Source organism: Pieris napi, chromosome 20 (genome assembly GCF_905475465.1).
Source record: "Pieris napi chromosome 20, ilPieNapi1.2, whole genome shotgun sequence".
Lineage (NCBI taxonomy): Eukaryota > Metazoa > Arthropoda > Insecta > Lepidoptera > Pieridae > Pieris > Pieris napi.
The window spans coordinates 6,991,312-7,007,128 of record NC_062253.1 but is presented as its reverse complement, the minus strand read 5'-3'; the positions used below and the strand labels follow the sequence as shown (position 1 = coordinate 7,007,128).

At 34.9% G+C, this 15,817-nt stretch overlaps 1 protein-coding gene across 1 annotated transcript in view; it reads right to left on the bottom strand.

Annotated features, from left to right (window-relative positions):
• LOC125059905 (cadherin-related tumor suppressor) overlaps positions 1-15,817 on the bottom strand; it is a 102,258-nt gene that overhangs the window by 3,322 nt on the left and 83,119 nt on the right. The window contains exons 2-8 of the mRNA XM_047664593.1: positions 13,485-13,793; positions 12,552-12,785; positions 8,522-8,723; positions 8,021-8,208; positions 6,782-7,204; positions 5,686-6,187; positions 154-5,518 (exon numbers count right to left, since the gene is read on the bottom strand). Coding sequence (XP_047520549.1) covers positions 154-5,518; positions 5,686-6,187; positions 6,782-7,204; positions 8,021-8,208; positions 8,522-8,723; positions 12,552-12,785; positions 13,485-13,793 — 7,223 coding nt within the window. The remainder of the gene's footprint in view (positions 1-153; positions 5,519-5,685; positions 6,188-6,781; positions 7,205-8,020; positions 8,209-8,521; positions 8,724-12,551; positions 12,786-13,484; positions 13,794-15,817) is intronic.

Genomic DNA, 15,817 nt, shown 5'->3' with positions numbered 1-15,817 from the left:
TATTAGACATTAATAATTTGATTTTTTTAATAAAAGGAAGCGAACGAACAAGAAATAAAGGTGAGAAATAATAAGTCAACTATTCAATCCAAACCTCATTCATCATGGAAAATAAATAAAATGAAATAAAGATTATACTATTTAAATACTAACCCAGCTTGTCCAGTAGCATCATCATAGCAGGATTTGTCGCCTGGCTCACATTCTGTACATATGTCGCCGTGGTCTGTACATGAAGCGATACTCAGTGAAATAACTCGCCCATTTCTTGTTGCAGTTAACTTATACCATTTACCGTCGGCTAAATTTCTTTCAGTATCTGTAATAGCTACAGTTGTAATCGAGGTTCTCGCGCCTCCGAAGGAAAATACAGGTTTCCCTCCCAGTAGTTCTATAGCTATAAAATCTGACCGACCGCCCGTCTGTGCTCCGTAGTTATACAATAGAAGGGCGTCTGCTTTAGTTGTAGCGAATATCAAGGTAATGTCATTAGTCGATGCATCTAAGGCTGGGAACTGCATATATGACAGTTCATTAAAGCCAAACGTTGAGCTTTCACAATGTGTCCCATAGCGACCATTTGTACAGCTGCATTGATATCCTGGTTTAAGGCTAATGCATATTCCGCCATGTAAACACGGATTAGGTCTACATGAATCAATGAGACCTTCACATTGATTTCCACGATAGCCTGGACGACATAAACAGAAGTATGAAGTTCGATCTGAGCTTTCTTTGCAAGATCCGCCATTTTTGCAAGGATTGCTACTACATGCGTCATCTCTTTCTACTTCACAAGTTTTACCTTCATGGCGAGCTGGACATGAACACATGAAATCGTGACCTTGTTTTCGACAAAGTCCCCCAAATTTACATGGGTTTGGTGAACAAGGATCTTGACGTTTTTCACAGTTTTTACCCACAAATCTATCATTACAAAGACAGTTATAGTCATGCTCCACTGCGGGCGAGGCAATGATTAAGGCTGAACTTTCAATTACTTTTGTATCATTTATGACATTGATGGCATCACTGCATATGCCTGAATTTTGGCAAGGATTTTTGTAACAAGGAAAGTAGGGTATTATGAGTTGCTTCTTTATTACTTTTTTTATTTCTGCCTCCTTAGACTTCAGGTGATACTCCGTATTTTCTTTTTTCCATATAGAATTACCCTCTTTTATTGCTATGGTCAAATCCAAACTATCTTTCGATTCATTGATACTATATATCGAAATTACTTCCTTATTCTTTAGACCAACTTTTAAAATTTCTAACAAGATACGGTAATAATGTGTCAAAAAATTTGTGGCAGTTATGTTGAGTATGCGGAGTGTGACGGATTGCTCTACAGTTTCGTTATCATATAAAAAGTACTCAAGACTTACTGATGAAATCACATCTCTGTGAATACCATCATTTCCAGAGACTGAAAAAGAATATCCTTGTCCTGGTTTTATAGAATTGGTATAAAGATCACATCCTCTTCGTATAGTTAAAAGTGAAAGTGTATTTTCAGTAGTTGTCTCTTTTATAATTTTACATTTGTAATCTCCTACCACATCTAGGTCATTTGGCTTAACATCGGCTATCTTGCCTATTGGTACTTTGTTGTTAAAGGCATAAACTAAGACATGAACAGATCTTGGTGTTGGCGGGTTATCATTCCTATCTAAAACCTTTACTTGAATTGTGTAATTTGATGTCATGACTGGGTTTCCACTGTCTTCGATCTGTATGTCTATTTCTAAGTAGGGAGTAAGTTCTCGATCAATTTTTTTAGTTGTAAGTAATACTCCAGTATGTTTGTGTACTTTGACAAAACTCTGGTGTTTTCCTCCTATTATTTTATATGAAAACGGCGCGCCATTTGGTGGTAAATCTGGATCTGTAGCAGAGAGCGTAGTTATACTTGTATTAGGCGGTTCATTTTCATATACGGAACCATCAAAGTTCTCTGTGTCAAAAATAGGTCCATTATCATTTATATCAGAAAGTGTTATTTTTACTGTTGCAGTTCCTGTTTGTGGTGGAACCCCTGTATCGATAGCGCCTATTATAAGTGAATATGTTGACACCTTTTCTCGATCGAGGTATCTGCTAACCTCTATCAGCCCACTTTGTGGGTCAATTTTAAAATCATGGTTATCATTTCCAGACAGAATAGAGTAACTAAATTGATTGTTTTGAGGTCGTACATCCTTATCTACGGCTTGTACTTGAATAACATTTTGACCAATACGCGCTCCTTCGGACATTGATGTTTCATAATAATGGCGTAAAAAGACTGGAGGATCATTTCCATCTTGTATTGATATTATAACTTGAGCTTCATCAGTATCGTTGCCGTGTATACTACCATAGTTTTTGGCCAAAACAGTTAGAACAACTCTATTTTGTGTTTCTCTATCTAAGTATCGAGCAACTCTAATAACACCGGTTTGAGAATTAATGTTAAAGCCTTTGTCGTTACTAGATCCGACAAACAAGTAATATATTACACCATCTTCACCACTGTCTTGGTCACTTGCTTGTATTACTCCGACATTTGTGCCAACTTCTGCAGATTCCGAAACGTCAAAGTGAAAAACGGGCTGTACAAACTTTGGATAAAACTCATTTACACCAGTAATTTGAACTATAACTTCCGTCATACTTTGCATCGTAGAATTTGGGTTTTCCGCTAATATCTGTAATTTATATGTATTCTTTTCTTCATAGTCAAATATTTCTTTCGAATAAATCTTTCCAGTGTTTTCATTTATGTAAAACAAAGCAGTCATTTTATTTTTTATTTTGTACTTGATAATTGCGTTCTTTGGAGAATCTATATCATTGGCCCGGACCTCATAAATAAATGTATCAATTGGTGAATTTTCGGGCAAATATGCCTGATAATGTGTCTGATTAAATACAGGTGCATTATCATTTATATCGGTCAGGATAATTGTCACCGTAGCCGTTGCTTCTTTTGGCTTAAAGCCTAAGTCTCTTGCAGTAATATTAAGTCTATATTCTTGCACTTCATCATAATCAAGTGAACGAAGAATACTTATTACACCAGACACTGGGTGAATTTTAAAGACGTTATCTTCGTTTCCTGAAGAAATCTCGTATCTTACAATACCATTAGGACCATCATCCTCATCATTGCCTTTAAGTGTTAATATTGAAGATCCAATGGGTTCATTTTCTGGAACAATTACTTGATAGCTGAGAGCTGTAAATTTCGGACTATGAATATTTTCTCCTGTTACAACAAATATAAGACTAGTTTCATCTTGCTGGGGTGGAACTCCACGATCAATAGCTTTTACTTTTATATTATAAAATTGTCCAACATTGTGGAATTGTTTGTTAACAATGATCCATCCTGATATCTTATCCACAGTAAAGTAAGCAGTTCCGTTACCACTGAACACATAATATTCTATTTCAGCATTGATACCGTAGTCCAATGTATCTTTTGCTTCTAGGTTAATAATTTTTTCACCAATCAAGGCATCGTATGGAACAGGAACAAGTTTTTCATGGGGTTCAAACTTTGGTTTATTATTATTGGCGTCAACAATATTAATCGTAACTAAACATTCAGATGACATAGGTGGTTTTCCATTATCAGTTGCAACAACGGTTACGGAATAAGAATTTTCTGGGGAAGGGTATACCATTGTGCGTTTATAGTTCATTGTAAATTTACTTAGTATCTCTCCCGTTGCAGGGTCAATCGAAAACAAATCTGAAGTTTGTTGTAAAGAATAGGAAATGATTGAGTTTGGGCCTTGCTTATCTTTATCCGAAGCAATAACTTGTCCAACGAAGCTATTTTTCTTTTGTAACTCTGGGAAATTAAAACTATAATAGGAATATTCAAATTCCGGGGCATTATCGTTTTGATCTTGTATAGTTATAGTTAACGGAGTTTCAGATCTCCAAGCTCCATCAATTGCGGCAACCTTTAAAATATATTCATCCTGCATTTCTCTATCTAGAGGACGAGCTACTGTCACATTGCCAGTAAAAGAGTCGATAACAAACTTTTCACCCGGATTTTCAACAAAACTGTAGGTAGCGTTGGCATTTGGGCCAATATCTTGATCAGAACTCGTAACTCTAATAACAAATGAACCAATATCAGCATTTTCCGTCACATTCACGCTGAAGAGTCTAGTAAATCTGGGAGGATTATCGTTTTTATCCGAAACTGTTACAAGAACTGTTGAAGTACCTGTCAGTTGAGGTGTGCCATGATCAACAGCTTCTACTATGATTTCATAAAATGGTATCGATTCTCGATCTAATGCTATATTTGTATAGATTTCTCCATTGTATGAGTCAATAACAAATGTTTCTTCATAGTCATTTAAAAGCCTAAAGCTAATTCTACCATTTTCGTCCGAATCATCATCGTGAGCATTTATTTTCACTACAGTTTGTGGGGGCGATTCCTCTTCCGGAACGGTTGCATTGTATAAAATTTGTTCAATTACTGGAGCATTGTCATTGGCATCAGTAATTTTCACTTCGATTTCTATAAATGATTTCAAAGGTGGATTATCTGAATCTTTTACTTCGAACCATACGTCATAAAGGGGCATAGTTTCATAATCAAACCCTTTTCCAGTGATAAACACTTCGCCACTAATTGGCTCAACTCTAAGTGCATCCCCTACATTACCTCCTGCTACAGAATATTGTAATAAACCAAGGGCACCTTTTTTGGGTGAAGTTGCTGATAGTCGTGTTACTAAAACGCCTTCTGGCGTATCTTCAGGAAAAGTGAATGTCATTTTATTTGTTATAGTAAATTGTGGAAAGTTTTTACCTGATTTTGGAATTAAGATTAAATCTGCCGTACTCTGTTGCGGTACAGTTCCACTGTCTGTAGCAACTATCACAAGATTGAAAGCAGCCAATGCTCTAGATCTGTCGTTATATTTACTAAGATCTTCCTTGGCTTTAATAACGCCAGTTTGCTGGTTGATATTAAATAAGTTCTTGTGTTCACCCTTTAAATCATATACAATTTTTTTATTTAGTCCAATATCATTATCTTTAGCCTTAACACCAAAAACAAAGTCGTTAGGTTTTGTTTTTTCGGAAATAAATACTTCATAGGTCTTTTGGGTAAACGTCGGAGTATTATCATTTTCATCATCTACAATTATTGTAACGTTGGCAGTTGCTGTCCTTGGGTCCGTCGTAGATGAATCCTGAGCCATTACAATTAAATAATACACTTCCCACTCTTCTCTATCCAAAGTTTCATTTGTCATAATTGTTCCTGTCATGGAATTGATGGAAAATCGTTCGGATTTATCCCCAAGAAGGCTATAACGAATTTTAGCATTATTTTCTATATCAATATCAATTGCTTTTGGACCTAATATAAAGGTTCCTGGTGGTGAATTCTCTTTGATATGAGCTTTATAATCTTGTCTTTCAAAATCGGGACTATTATCGTTCACATCTTGTACAATTACTTTCACCGTGCCCGAACCGGTCAAAGGAGGTGAACCTGAAAGTAAATGATGTTATTTAATTAATAAATTATTATTATTCAAATAAATTAGGTCAAAGGTAAATATTTTAAATTTCACTACAATACAATATATGTTTATGTGATTCAGTCCTGTTTTAGATAAATAGTGTGACGGCATTCGTAAATCTATGAAATTTATTTACCTGTATCCATGGCAACCAACGATAATGTATATTCATCTTGAGCCTCTCGATCCAAAGTTCTCAGTAAAGATATTTGTCCGGAAGATGCATTAATTTTAAATAGGTCTGCGTCGCCTTCCTTTATAAAGTAACGTACTTGGTTATTGAAAGGTGGCGAATCAGCATCATAAGCATGAACTGTTAATATAAAGCCACCGTTGGGTGGGATAACATTTTCCATAACATTAGCTAAATAAGGAGAATCTAAAAATGTTGGCGGATTATCATTTATATCCTGCAATGATATTGATAGTTCTGCTGTATCGAATCTAACATCATCTTTAGCACAATCTTCCGCTCTTATCGTAAGAATATAACGAGATTTTCGCTCAAAGTTCAAATTCTTTGCAACTCGTACAATGCCTGTATCTTCACTTATACTAAAATCTCTATTATCATCTCCATAATCTATTGAATATCTAACTCTACCATTTGCGTCTTCATCTATATCTGTTGCAGACACCTGAAAACAAAACCAATTCGTTACGTATAGTACTATATATTAATATAACCTTCAGTAATATCCATGGTATAAATAAATAAAATAAATAATGGTATAAAAGTAATATCAATAGTAAATCGAAGCCAAAACCAAGATAGGCTCAATAATCTAAGTGCGTAACTCAATTCTAGGCGGTTATAACTGTTGAATTTGAAATGTCTAGTATAAGGAAATGTAAATATAATTAAATATCACCAATATTCGGTAGTTAAGGTTAACACGTGAGCAGCGTTAGTAAAAAAGCAATTACCTTCGCGCGTACTGTATGTACTGTGTTTTACAAATGACAGAACTGTTCATTAGCGAGTTCCGTTAGAAGGCTTAGCTTTATTTTTTATTAGTTTAGTCGAGTCATTAAAACCGATCAAATGAAAAATTAACTTTTACCGTTAAAGAGTTTTTATCAAATTTATACGTAGTCACGCTAAATTGATAAGCTATAACTTGATGTTTTGTGGGCTTTTCAGCAAGCTTGCGTATTTGTGTCTTAGCATAACCTAGGAAAATAAGGTTCCTACATGAATTAACCAGTTCATATATTTTGTAATAACTTACTTGTAAAACACTAGCACCTATACTAGCATTCTCTGGCACTGAAGCACTGTACTGTTTTGGATCAAACACCGGGCTATTATCATTCTCGTCAAGAATTTTGATATCAATTTTAGTTGACGTAATTTGTGGAGGATCTCCTCTGTCTTTTGCTTTCACGGTAATCGTATAAGATGACTTTAGTTCCCGATCAAGTTTTCCTGTAGCTCGTAAGATACCATCCACATTGCCTAAGGAGAAGTAGCCATTAATTTCTGGATCGGAATCCATGAAGTACTCAACATATCCATTTCTTCCTTCATCTTTGTCAATTGCTTTTATTGTCATAATCACAGTGTTTAAAGGTATGTTCTCGGAAACAGCTGTAGAATTAGGACTTAAAAACTCTGGTGCCATATCGTTTACATCCTTTAATTGTATCGTAACCTGGAATATCAGAGACAAATATTATAGAAAACGTAGGAGATACGCTCGACTCGTTTGACATATTGAAAAGAATATAAAAACTCTAAGGTCTAAAACTTCTAAGGGGCCATTCAAGTATTACGTAAGCAGATTTACTGCAATTTATCCCCCCCCCCTCCTCTTGTCAGCAAAAGTAAGCAAAGCTCTGAAAAATAATTGCGTATTCAAACATAGACAATGTTTGGGTAATATTTGTCAAAAAGTAAATAATTACTGTTGGCGTAATCATCAAATAATAAAATCAAAGACCCCCCTCCCCCAATAGTGCTTTCGTCATACTTGAACGGCCCCGAAGAAGCTAAGTTTAGCTCTTAAAATGTATTTATGACAATTTGAAAGATGGTAGTTCACGTACATGTTTTATTTTAGAATATTTTTTTAATGTAATAGGAGGCAAACCTGATGTTAAGTTATACCGCCGCCCATGAACACTCACATTGCCAGAAGGCTCGCAAGTGCGTAGCCGGCCTTTTAAGAATGATTTATTATAAGGATTAAGACACTTTTTACAAAAACTTTGTTGGCCAATCAAGGCAAAAAATTAAATTTTAAAATAGATCAAATTTACTCGACTACGAGTCACTAAGAAGTAATCAACAATAAATGGAAAAATACGGACTTTATAAAATGTTTGATATACTCGTAATATATTGGTAAACATATAAATCACTGGAAAATGTAACGTATGGACTTTTTCAGATAACCTCAAGACTAACAGAGAAAGTAACGAGTACTTAGAAAAATCAAATTTTGAAATATGTTTGTAGTCTAAATTACCTGAACAGTTGATGAGAGCTGGGGTTCTGGCGGTTTTGCCAAATCCTTAGCAATCACTATAAGGTTGTACATGGATATCTTTTCTCGGTCTAAAAGGCTTGCAGTATGGATTGTACCGTTGGAAGAAATAGTAAAATCGCTGTTTTCGTCTCCTGAAGTGATACTGTATGCCAATTTTCCATTCCAACCTGTAACGTTATAAAATTTATGAATTCTATTGCAAATGTCTGTAATACATGTATGATGTGATGCATAACTTACTGTATAAATAACAGTGCAAACTTAGAAAAATATCCGCTTTATAAGAAGCTTAAATAAAAACAAGCAAATCGTTTGTTGGAATCGTGCAGTTTCTCGTTCGACAATATTTAGTAATAATATATTTGTATTTGTAAATTGTAATATATATATATACACACCTGTATATAATATATATATATACGATTACAGGCTCGATTTTCTCAAAAAAATTTCTAAAAACTTTTGTAAAATAATGTTTACCTGAATCTAAATCAGTGGCGCTAACTGTTACCACAGAGGTTCCAACCGGTACATTTTCCAGGATCTCATTGGAAAAGCTCATAGGGTCAAATATAGGGGCATTGTCATTAAGGTCAATGACATTTATATATATCGTAACAGTTCCTGAAAGTGACGGCTGTCCGTTGTCTTGTGCCTGTGTCACTAATATATAGTGTGGTGTCTGAAAATGATAAATCAATAATGAGAACCTTTACTGCCTTGTTCATAATTGTCTAATTTATATATCAATTCATTATATAAGGCATTATATAAAGCATTATATTAGTCCAGTGTTCATATCAAATATGATCAAAAGACTTTTCAATGTAACTGAATTAATAATTTAAGCATCGTACGGTTTTGTGACAATATGAAAGGAATTCTTAATAGGGAAAGTTTTTGCGTAAAGGGAACAAAGTACAAAAAATATAATATTGTGTTTAATATGTATGAAATTTATAACTTAATAATTTTAACCACGCCTAATCATTTAATTTAAACAAAATAATTTAAACAAAAAACCCTGTTACTATAAAATAATTTAAATCTTACACACTTATCAATTTGAACTGGTTCTATCGAGAATTAGCAAACAATTTAAACGAAGGCAAAATCACTATTATTTACAAATTAAACATACAAGAATTAAATAAAATCTTAAATCTATTTAACGCAACTCTAAATTAAACAGTAAAAAAGCAATTGCATAACTTATTTTGTAACACTAAAAAATATTAATAAAAAAATCAATCACAACATAATATTAATAAGAACTTTGAGCTTAAAAATAAAGGAAATCTTCCAGACACAACTCACTAAGTGCCGGCGGGTTTAATAATGACCTAAATGAGTAATATCTTCCAAGCAAGCATTAAGGACATTTAATTTAAGAAATATGCAAGTGCCAAAAATATAAGTTTTACTTAATTCAGTATTATCTCATAATAAAACTCATAAGATCTTTTTGGATAACAAAGTAACAATATAAACGAGACTGGAATGAAAACCGCACATAATAGGTCACCAAAACTTCCCAGCTATGACAAGCTCTTTCATTCGTGGATCGTGAGCGCGTTGGCATTTAAAAAACAGGCATCGCTCCCGGAATCCGGCTCTTGAATGTTTTGCAGACGGTCGCTTTGTCAGACATTGTTCGGGCCTTAATTTCGATGGCGGATCGAGTTGGCAAATACCGAATATGATGCCCGACGCGAAAAAACTGTACCGGGAGGAAATTAGCAGCTCTCTAGTACGGGGAATTGGCGGGCGGTCGAGAAACGAATGTACAGGAGATTGTTTTTACTAATTAGCAAAGTCTGATGAGTCCTTGTTCACTGTCCGTCGCATATTTAATGTTGAACTACGATTTGCTTAACTACTACGTTACTTGGGTAAACCCCATTCGTCAATTGGTGCAGTCATTTCTGCGTAGCCATTGTAAAGTATGTCAGTTTTAATATCACATAATATTTAACATAACATTTGTTACTAACGAAACACACAAAATAGTAATAATAATTATCAAAATAAGAAACATAACAAAAAATATTCTGTGCCGACCGGGAATAGCTCAGGTCTTTGGTTTGGTCGTTTTCTTCCCCACATAATAATTAATTATTCGGAACTTAAAAGGGATTTTATATAATATTTAAAGAACATTTATCCACCGCTTAAAAAATATTATTACGTTTATTATATTTTCTTATAAAAAAAACATGTGTGTGTACTTATGTACAAGTGTAAGAAGTTATACTTTGGCGTAACAAGATAAAAATCTTTTTAAATGTTTTATCTTTCGCCTTATTATGTTTATAGAAAAAAACGACACTAACAATAGAAAAAAGGTGTTTAATACATTGAAAGCTTTATTATAACGCTGTTTTAGTTAAATAAAGTATATTAAAATATCACAAAAAAAATATTTCTACATAATAAAAAAAAACACATTTTTTATTTTGAAATATTGACAACTATTTATTAAAATATTGATAACTTCAGGGTGTCAATTTTTTGTGACGGTGTGTGGGTGTCGGTTTTTTGTCACAGAGTTCGTGCGCATCGTATAAATTTACTCTCATCATTTTTCCCTAACGCGCCAAAAGAAGTATAACTTAAAAAACGATAAATATTATTTTACAATTACTACTAATACAATGTTCATTTCTCTAGAGAAAAACAACGTTGCTAGAAAATAGTTATACGCTCCTATTTCAGTCTAAGTTATTCTAATAGTACATGCTCTGAAACAGCGAGTAGCTTTAAGCGGTCAATGTCCTAACAAAGATCTATGTTAAGATAATTGTATCAAGCGCAATATGTATATAGATGGTTTTTGAAAGTCCGAGACGTATCTCATCATCAGTTAAATAACTAAACGGGACGAGGGATTAGTTTTTATGGCTTGGTTCGAATCAAATGTCTCCTAAGCTGAATTGGTTTATACGCGTGTATTACATTATTCCAGCTATTTGTGATTTTATAATGATTAATATTTGTTTCGTTTCTAAGCGATTGTACTCGCACGTGTGTGTTTAATCTAACGACAAAATGTGACAATTAAAAGTTATAGTACGTTCCTGTATGGCTAGATACTTATTTTATTTAATATGTATCCTAGAGTTTTTTCTAGATACTGATGTCCTCTATAAAACTGTAGTTCATCACTTTGCTATATTAAAAAATAAAAAATCAGTGGCGCTACAACTTCTTTAGGTCTTGGCCTCAGATTTCTGAGTCTGTTTCATGATCATTTTTAAATCTAATATGCAAGTAGGTGATCAGCCTCCAGTGCCTGACACACGCCGTCGACTTTTTGGGTCTAAGACATGTCGGTTTTCTCACGATGTTTTCCTTCACTGTTCGAGCAAAATATGATAAATGCGCACATAGAAAGAAAGTCCATTAGTGCACAGCCGGAGATCGAACCTACGACCTAAGGTATAAGGGGCCGCCCGCTGAAGCCGCTAGGCCAACACTGCTGATCTTGCTCTGCTGCACTTTGCTCTATTGTCAATAGTTTTCGCAGCATACGCGATATAGGGAATTTTTGTTTTGGTTACATTATCGAAGTTTTCACAGGGATTTTTTTATGTAATAGGAGGCAAACGTGCAGGAGGCTTACCTGATGTTAAGTGAGCCCATTGACACTCACATTGCCAGAAGGTAAGTGCGTTGCCAGTCTTTTTAATGGGTACGTTCTTTTCTTGAAGGACCCTAACTTTTTGAAATATTTTATCTGTTCATCACAGATAATTCTAACAGTGAAAGAAATTTCCAAAAATATCCAGTATTTTCGCCCATACAAAGAAACAATCAAATCTTTCACTTTTTTTATCTCCGGACAATGCCGATTTAAAAATCAATAAAACAGACCCTGTGCCCCAACGGGGGCTTACTGGTCTTATATCTACGAACTCAATAAAAACTCATTACCGCACAAACGAAGTTCGTCGAAAGAAAGACAGTAATTGGCTATTATTTACTCTTGGGAACGTTTATCTGCCTGATTTTAATCACTTAACCTTTAAGCATGTTTTTATGTTATTTTACGGTGCAACTACGCACCTCGTTCCGCTTTTTTGATCGTGTTTAAAATGTTGGATTAATTTCTAGATAATTGAAATGTTTTATCAATTTACTATAAAAGTGTTAAATATACATATTTACGCGAGAATTTTTACGTGTAATAAATTACGCGCATTAAGTTTATTTTCAGAGCCAACAGGTTTAATGGTGATTATTTATCACTTAAAATGCATGTAGATAATGCAAAATGTATATTCCAGTATCGTTATTTGACAATTATGCACAGTATTAAAACAGTACTTTCTTCTCTTGTGCTACATCCGGCAAAAATAAACCAGTACTATTTGCGATGCGCACGCGTCGCATTTATAAAACAATTGAAAAATTGTGAAACATATGCCAAAATAGTTCTTGCCCTTTCAATAATGTACGTACATCTCAATTCACCTTTGATAGTTTTCCTTACATTGTAAAGTGAACTTACCTCTTCATAATCAAGCCTAGCTGTCAATGTAAAGACGCCGGTCTGCGGGTTGAGCGAGAAGATATCATTAGCCCAGTCAGAGATCACGGTGTATGTCAACTGGGCGTTGGGGCCGGCGTCGGGGTCGATGGCCGCCACAGTGCCAACTACAGAGCCTCGCGCTGCGTTCTCTGCTATGTCGAAGGAGTACGCGCTCTCTTTGAACACAGGTGGATTATCGTTTGTGTCCGTCACCTAGAAACAATCACAAGTATTATTATGAGCTAACATTTAGTAAAAGCTCGTATCAACATAGGAAGTCAACTAATAGGGCATTGTACGATAGTAAATTTGTTAAGGAAAGAGTACTGACTGCAGCACATTTGTTCATTGAGCATCATTAAGGTTTGAAAGATATGCAAATAACCAGAGTTATAATATAATTATAATATTAAAAAAAAAGAGTGGCGGAGAGTTTATTGCCAGTTCTTCTCTTCCGTCGCCCTTGATTTGAGAACTGGCAGTAAATGTAAAATAAGAACCATTTAATGTATATTTCTTTTTTGACGTCCATAAGTGTACATTGATACCAACATTAATAAATAATTTTTGAATTTGAATACCGCTTTTACCAATACGATAAAGGTATTTTTCATATTGATATATAAATCTACATAAAGCTTAGCAAGCCCTTATGCTTACTAAACTAAACGAAAGCCTTTATTTAAAAAGATTTGCACATAATTAATAATAATGATAATAGTTACTTTTTAAATTACGTAGGTTCAGTTTTGATGTGTAATACGATGCATTTATCAGCCTTAAACATCAATGTTAACTCCTCTGTCTTAAACCGAATACTTACTCGTTTCCCTAGAATCCGAAATCTCCGCGCTGACATAAACATACACATTAAAATGTCTTAGTTACTTAATAACCGAGCAATTTACAAACCTGTATAACGACTGTCACATCTGTAAACTGCATTCCATCATCAGCCCGAATGACTACTTCATATTCTGACGTCGTTTCTCTATCCAAGGGCTCCTTGAGGCTTAGATCTCCGGTCAGTCTATCCAACAAAAATGGCGTCGCATCATCTGACTGTATGCTGTATGTAATTGTTCCGATGGTGTCGGGGTCCTCTGCCGTGATCCTTGCAATGATCTGGCCAGGAGTGAGATCCTCGGACGCCGTGTACGCTGCTGGTATGTTTTTGAACTCCGGAGGACTGTCATTTCTATCCAGGATGACAACTTCCACCTGGAAAAAGAAATTGTTTGAATTTAACTTCAGATAGTAAAACTATAAATAAGAGGTTATAACAATAGTTTACATCTGTTTAAAGTTAACAGTTATATGTAGGTGTAGAAACTGATTTAAGTAATGTATATGTGTAGAAGATAATAACGATAAAATTATAACATATATTTTAGTATTGTTGTATTTGCACACCCAACATGTTAGTTTTTTCGACTATGTATTTGCGTGTACGACGAGAATGTAAGTGCGTGCTCCTATTTCACCAAGCCTACTGCTGATAGAGGACAAATCTTTGTTTTTTATTTTTAATTACTTAAGATGTCATGTGGGCTTTGTAATGGTCTTTTGTAAGCGTCTTACAAATATTTTGTAAAACAAAAAACTTGGCGATTAAAAGAGTGGCCGAGAGTTTATTGCCAGTTCTTCTCGTCCGTTATACGGCTTTGATTTGAGAACTGGCAGTAAACGTAAAATTCGAATAATTTAGCATTTAATATGTATTTCTTTATTGACGTTCATAAGTGTACATTGTGGTACCTTAACGGTTTGACGGTTATGAATTCCCGCCGTATATAATGCTGACCCTGCTATGATTGCATTATACCGTCCCCGTCAAATTATACATTTAACAAAACAATCTCGTACCACGATGAGTGATGTTTTATTTATAATGTTGGCAGAAAATCGTCCAGTTTAACACACTATAAGAACACGGAGCAAATTAATAATTCTAAAAATGCAGCCTGCGAGCGGCAGCCTCGACAAATCCGTAACTTTACCGTCCGACAGAATGACAAAAGATGCATTTCGATTTTTCAGATAAGTTTTATTTTGAATACAATAACCTGTTAAAACTTATTTCAATAATGCTTTTAGGGATTGATAAATTTAAAACAGGGTAATTTAGATCCGGCACAGTGATAGAAAGAAGTGTTGGCCTAGTGGCTTCAGCGTGAGACCATCCTTGAGGTCGGATTTTCGATCCGCGGCTATGCACCGACTTTCTTTCTAAGTGCGCATTTTACACGAGCGAGTGTGTACGGTGAGGTGATATCTCAAATCCCAAAAATGACATTTCAGCCTGAAGGCTGATCACCTACTTTTGTTTGAAATAAAAATGATCTAAGAATCGGATGAAATTTGAGGCCAAGACTTAATAATAAGAATAGGGTTGTAGCCGGTGGATTATTGTTATGCTTATGTTATGTAGGACAAGTCAATAAAATCATTGGCTTGTACAAAAGTGTACACTAAGAGCAGTATTGGCCTAGTGGCTTCAGCGTGCGATTCTCAAACCTAAGGTCGTAGGTTCGATCCCCGTCTGTGCATCAATGGACATTATATGTACACATTTAACGTTCGCTCGAACTGAGAAGGAAAACATCGTGAGGAAACCGGCTTGCCTTAGACCCAAAACGACGGCGTGTGTCAAGCACAGGAGGCTGATCACCTACTTGCCTATTAGTTGACAATGATTATGTAACAGATGCAGAAATCTGAGGCTTTATTTTTTATACCAAAAAGGTTTATTTTTTTTATTTGGATCAGGTATAACTATTTATTAAACTAATATCTGGCACTACGATTAAGCTTCGAAAATAAGTCATTGACCCTTAAAAAGGTACACTCGTTTGATGAGATGTTTTAGATAAGATTTATTAAGTTAGACTCGTGCTTTACAAATGCAGCCGTTGGACGTTTATAAAAAGGCAATCGAACAGAACTCGACAAATCAACAAAGGCAAGGAAAATGTAACTGAACGAGCTTAGTTTCGTCATCTGTACGGTGAAGCATGAAGAATTTGGAGCACAATGATCGGACCCGTCAGATATAAGATTGTAAAGATTTCTCTTGGAAGCTGCGCATTTGTTATGATGACTCAATCTTTTCTTTGTGTACTAGAGTACCATCGTTGGCTGGCATAGTCACAGCCGTCGACACCTACGCACTTTACGTAAGAGAAGCAGCAATTAACGCCGATTGAGTGTTCCCATCTGTCAAGTAAATAAATTGAATTGTGATA